Here is a 6227-nt window from a genome sequence, read left to right on the forward strand (position 1 = left end):
ACATGGGAATATTTGATGGAACTCAGCCAGAACCTATGAAGCCCCATTAATTATTAATTGTATACTAGTAATGCATGCAAAATATTCCAGCAATCGTTATTGTTAACCAAGTTCTTTCTGTTTAATAAACGCAACTACCTTAATTTCACCTGCAGGTGAAAAGAAACAGAGCAGAGATGACCCCAAAACCTGGCTTTGGAACGTCCTGGGTGTGTCCTGGTGGTACAGCATGTTTTCCTTTCACTTATTTTAAAATTCATTTGTTCATTGAATATCCTAGATACACATATTAGCTAACAGTAGACAAAAGGGCCCTAAATCAGACTTGGATAGAAGTCAGACTGGGATTAAAAATCTGCAAGGCATGGAATAATCTACTCATGAGTAACCGGGGGCTGACCGCTCTTCAATGGATCCTCTGGCCCTCACAATGCCCCCTTGACCAAGCTCAGGACAGTGATTGTTGTTAACATTTTCCCTTTGGTAATGCAGTTAACAAAACAGGCCAAAGCTTCCCTCTCCTAATCACTTATTTATGTCTAGGTTTATTAGCAGGAAACAAAGAAGTTACAATTTTCAATTCAAAGGCTGTCCTGGTTCCTTTTATAAGGGGCCCACAGAGGTTCTAGTGAAAGGATTTTATGGAACTGAATTTACTTGCTGGGCCTTGTACATGTGATCTCTCACCACAAACCTCCAGCAGGCAGGGAAACATTCTTCACACCCTGTCTATTATTAATAATCTAAGAATCTGAACTTGAATTGAATCCATATGCTTCAATTTTGTCTCGATGGAGTGCCAGGAAATAAATTTCTTAGACGTAACTGTAGGACACATCAGAATACCAGGCAATACACACAGACATGATAACCATCACATAAAATGTGTCATTTCATTAACGGTGGGATAAAGGCAGGCCATTTGCCCAAAAGCCCTCCAGGCACCTTGGTGTTTTTATGTTCTGCACAATTCCAAGCACACGGATGCCACTCCATAAATACCTGACACATAAAGCAAAACAGCACTAAGGCCAAATAGCTGCGATTACCTGCTAATAAAATGGATTGGTTTTGCTTTGCCTTCTCCCCAAAACCCCCGTTTTTTGCTGAATGCCATTAGGCCTAGCCAGTGTTGTGACTTCACTGTTTCCACAGCAACCACCAAATTTGGTTTTGAGTGGAAGCAAAGCAGAAAAATACAAAGAAGCCCAAGCCCTAATAAAAATAAATAAGTGGCATGAATTAAATCCATGCTGTGTTTTTATTTCCAACCAAATGGGTGATCCCAGAATCAACTCAGCCTCCTCCAGATGGGAAAACATTGCTGCTCCCAAAATCTGTGATAAGGAAACACTGAACCCCCCAGTATTTGATTGCACACACATGTGTATACATACCCTGCCTGTGTGTACTTTTCATTTGAGTATCACCTCTGAAATGGTTCCAATAAATATGCTGCATCAATGCATTCCTCTGAAATGAATGCATCCATGTTTAACTAGACTAAGCTGGAGCACATGCCCTGCAATGCCCATCTGGGGTGGCTGTCATCATCACACTTACTCGAACAACATCCAGCTCCTTGTTCCTCTGCATAAGCTGCTTCTCCAGTTCCACGATCTTGGACATAGCTTCGTTTTCTGTGTCCTGCAGTTTCTCAGATAACTGTAAAATTTTAAAAAGGAAGCTGTGTCACAACACAGGATCATCCTGATCAGGCCCTCGGCTCTCAGAAAGCGTCGCTCTAAGATCATCAGGGGCCCGCAAGAATCCTGCATGTGTTCTGCAAGTTGTTTTCTAGAAATGTTAATATTTATAATATGGTTCTGAATACATATTTGTTTCTACCAGGAATTAATAACTTATACATGATCCTTAATAAAATCCATATGTCAGCTCCTTAGTGTTTCAGCATACACAGTGTGCCTCCTTCCATTTCCGAGGGGGCTGGCCAGGGCGGAGAACAGTAAGGAGGGACAAGGGGACGTCTAACCCTCCCCCACTCAAGAAAGGGCCATCGGGCAAAGGTTTTGAAAATTGTTCATCCAAAAAACTTGGTTCTGTCGTTCTAAGTAGCCAGTTGAAAATATACTACTGCTTGTTTCGACCCAAACTATACAAATAATAAAAGTTATTTGGAGGAGAAGTTCAAATAAACAGGTGGCCTGCTATAAAAATGAATATATAAGTATAGTCATGCAATGCCGGCAAAGGCTTCAAGAGAAAGACAGAGTGAGCCCTGTGTTAAGCAGTTATTTTTTGCATAAAGCTCTAAAATCAAGCGACTTCTGATTTCTAACATCTCGCTGAAAATGATCATGAGTGAAGGAAGTCAGGGAGGCAAGGTGAGGAGGAAGAGTGGAGATTTACACTGATCAGGTTCAGAACATAATACAAATCTTTTAAGGGAAGATATGTTGGGCCTGTAACTTCTCTTTTTAAGCAGATGCCAAGTAGGTCACTGCAGCGCTGACAGAGTGAGGGTTTCTGGCTCACCAACTTGGCCTAACCACAGCCGTGAATGTTCCTATTTCCAGAGTAATGGGAAAAGGTGAAGGAAATTAAGCACATGCAGTACTCTTTAAAAGAACATGTTGAAGAAAGTAAATGGACTGTTCAAAGGAGAAAACAATATTCCTCTGAAAGGAGACAATTCATTCCACACTCAAGGAAAGTGCCAATCAGAATTCATCAAATGAACTTGGTCCTCAAAATGCTTGGGTTTTTGAGAAGCATCATTCTTCCGTTCATTCTTTCAATATTGAAATATTTGTTTAATGAATGGACAAATGAACAACCTCTATAGGGCTTTAGACTCATATTCAAATTGGTCTCTGGCAAGAAAAGTCCCTCAAAGAGAAATGAGCCCCTGTCCTGACAGAGATCTGACATTATACCGAGAAGATATCCTTCTTCAAAGAACAGGATATATGAGAAAGCACACTGATTTCCTTGAAAATACCTATTGCTGAAACGAATCTATTTAGAATCTGAGTAACCGTAAGACAGGAATGTTCAGACATGCATCCCAGAGACACTAGCTAATCCTGCTATGGGCCTGTGTGGACATATGTGAGGGCTCATATTCAGAAAACATTTCTTTACCTCAAGCCAAATTCCCACATTTCACTTCCCTCTGTTCTTTTAGGTAATGCCAATCACCAAATTCCCCCTGCACCTGTAACTAAGATTGCTAGGCTGTGACTCAGCAGACACTGAGCAGTGAGCTATGGCAACACAATGGATTCTACTTGGTTTTATATAACACACCTGCCTTCTTTGAAAGACACCCCCACATACACAGAAGGGCTTCTGATAGCTCTCTACCCCAGGCTACAGTTCATTCCTGTACTCCAAAACCTTCAATATACCACCATGAAAGCTAACATCAATTCTGCTTTGCACTCAGTTGAAACATAAGCAATTTTTCCTTTTCTGAGATGTAGTTACATGAGAGATGTTTTCTTCCAGTTCTTCCACCCTCTCCAAGGCTGCATTCTTAGTTTCGGCATCTTCCAGCAGAGCTCCTACATCAAACACGTTGTCCAGGTATGCCTGAATCTGGACCTGCAGCTTGTCACTCTCCGTGTGTTTCAGCTTCTAAAAATCAGAATGCGAGAGAATGTGTTGTCAGCTTCCTGTGGAAAAACAACATAATTTCCCAAAAGCCTACACATTCTGTTTGTTCCAAACAGTCCAGCCTTTTCCAAGAGCAGGTTTAATGTATCATCTTCCTTAAGAGTGACTGCCTAAGAGGGTACCATCAGATTACTTTCTGGTGAATACCCTCTCCCAAACACATTTTCCCCCTAATCCTTCCTGCTCTATCTAATTATATTCCAATCTAAAACATTTGATATAGGTGAAATCAGGACAACAGAAAATTAAAAGCAGCTTTGGAAGGGAACCATCACCAGCAACATAAAACTTGAGGGTGTCTGTATAGTAGAGGAGATCAGAGTGGGTGGTATTCTGCCTGGTTAGTGATGGTGGTTCCAGTGGGAGGAGAGGGTTAGGTAGGAGGTGGGGTAGACACTGCTAGTTTATACTTAGCCTTGGGGCTTATTTTTGCATAAATTGCTAGAGCCCACCCTCCACGATTTCCTCCCTAAGTCAATGTCCATCCGAAGGCTCTCCCCAGTTCACTGTATCCCAAACTAGGCATTCTGTAGGGGTTCAGTTAGCTTTACAGTTGACACTAGAGGCCAAATAAATCAGCAGACCTTCCCGATAAGTACTGTAAGTCATGGCTTTCCCTGGGGAACAGAGAACAGCTAGAATAACACTAGGCACGTAGATGATGCCAATAAACATTTATTGAACAAATCAATGGCTACTTACAAGGCTGGGTTTTTGAAAACTAATGAAGCATTTATATATCATATGCTTATAATATTGTTCTTCTAACCACCTTTATCAATCAGGGTCCAGAACCAACACACCATGAAGTTAAAAAAGAGAAAATACCAAGTTTTGAAAAAAATCTTAAATTTTTAAGAGAAATTCCACTCTACATAAATTCTCAGGAAAACGAATCTTCTCCTAGGTCTAATCTGGAGTTCCACAATTTAGCTTGTTCTGAAGAGAGTATGTTCCATCTTAGGTTAGGAGTCAGAACTAAAAACATTTCTGAATAGGACAAAGGCTAGAAAAGATAATGGAGAAGAAACTTAATGGGATTTTTCACCAGATTTATAATAAATAACAGGTGTCCACTGATACATTACTATCTGCCATTCTAATCTGAAACCTAAAGCAAGCTCTGCCCAGACATCACAAATTGAACCCAGAACACCAGGAGGAATCTGTACAGCCAATTTTTGTTCAAATACTGCTACTCTTGGAGCATATGAGAACACGGGATAGACAAACTTTGATCTCAAAGCAGGAAAAACCTTTCAATACAATCTTCTGCCAATGACATCAGTGAGTCTTATAAATAAAATAGGAAAACAATTCACATAACTCTTTAATGGAAATCTATTGTGCCTCTCCCTGAGTAGAGCTTTTAGACAACACTGGGCCAGTATATTCAAGGGAAGCCCAGCCAGTAGGGTAAGCAAGGCCATCAGGTTGAGAGTAAACCAACTCTGCGATTCTGTCTCCCAATAAATAGAGCGTACGTCTGTGTGGTCCCCTGACTTTATCCCTAATGAAGACGGGCAGCTGAACTCTGGAGCTGTCCAAGGGAAATGCTTCTGTCTTCTTCACAGCTAGAAACAGCCTTGACATTGAACTCGACAATGCTTGCCCTATTGCTAGTGGTCTTCCAAATTCAACTAGACCATTCCCACACAAAAGGGAAATCAAACACTGCCTGAGCGTCAAAGGATAAGGGCACGTCCTACACACACACAGCTACCCAAGTCCATTTATGACTTTCACATCAACTTTCTGTTTCCTAGCTGAAGAACTCGGAACAGGATGAGCACTTTTGCAAGGGGGAAAGAAAAAGAAAAACTTAAATCGACTTCTCCCAAGAACTAAAAGTGGAACTTCTAAAGCCACAAACATTTAAGCAGAATTTAGCAGCTTCAGGAGGAAGTCTCTAGTATCCGTTTCCTCATCATTTTTTTATGCTCTAAGCATTTACTCATCATTCTACAGCAGTTTGGGTTTGCCTTTCCCTGACCAGATGGGGTCCCCAGAGTAACCAGCAATGCAAATTACCCAACAGCCCAGATGAAGGACGCAATGAGACTTGACCCAGACACAGCTCGAAAGCAGAGGAAAGCTGCAGCCAGGCTACGAGAGGTTATCTGACTCCTGCACTAAAAGGCTCCTGGCAAAAGACAGCCTGAGCGGCCAGGAGGGCTGCAAGAATCCAGCTTCTCTGGCAGATTGTGTCTCTTAGATTGGTTCCCTTTAACTAGCACGACAGTAGTTGACTGCACAGAGCTTTAAGCATTCTCTAGCCACTATGGAAGTGCACCTTTTGAGGGTAGGCAATGAATTAGTTCTTATATTGGAGCCAAAGGCTACAGATATACTCACGTCCAGGTATTCGTCCAGGCCTAATTTGGTAAATTCATATTGGAGGTGAACTCTGAAATTCATGTCTTCTACTGAATGGACTACAATGTTAATAAACTGCATAGAGGCCACCTGAAATGAAATTGCCAAGGGGTTACATGGGCTCCAAACTTTTTTCTCAGTTTAATCACAGACATGTGCTTTCAATTTCACAAATCTAGGCTCACTTACCGGTTTCCTTTTCCTTCATTTCA

General features: G+C 41.4%; 1 protein-coding gene across 1 annotated transcript in view; it reads right to left on the minus strand.

Annotated features, from left to right (window-relative positions):
- The window catches only part of FMNL2 (formin-like 2), a 157898-nt gene that overhangs the window by 27274 nt on the left and 124397 nt on the right, over positions 1–6227 (minus strand). The window contains exons 11-13 of the mRNA XM_012659111.1: positions 5995–6105; positions 3451–3600; positions 1564–1665 (exon numbers count right to left, since the gene is read on the minus strand). Of these exons, the coding sequence (XP_012514565.1) occupies positions 1564–1665; positions 3451–3600; positions 5995–6105 (363 nt within the window). The remainder of the gene's footprint in view (positions 1–1563; positions 1666–3450; positions 3601–5994; positions 6106–6227) is intronic.

This window comes from Propithecus coquereli, unplaced genomic scaffold (genome assembly GCF_000956105.1).
Source record: "Propithecus coquereli isolate 6110/MARCELLA unplaced genomic scaffold, Pcoq_1.0 Scaffold118, whole genome shotgun sequence".
NCBI classification, from domain to species: domain Eukaryota; kingdom Metazoa; phylum Chordata; class Mammalia; order Primates; family Indriidae; genus Propithecus; species Propithecus coquereli.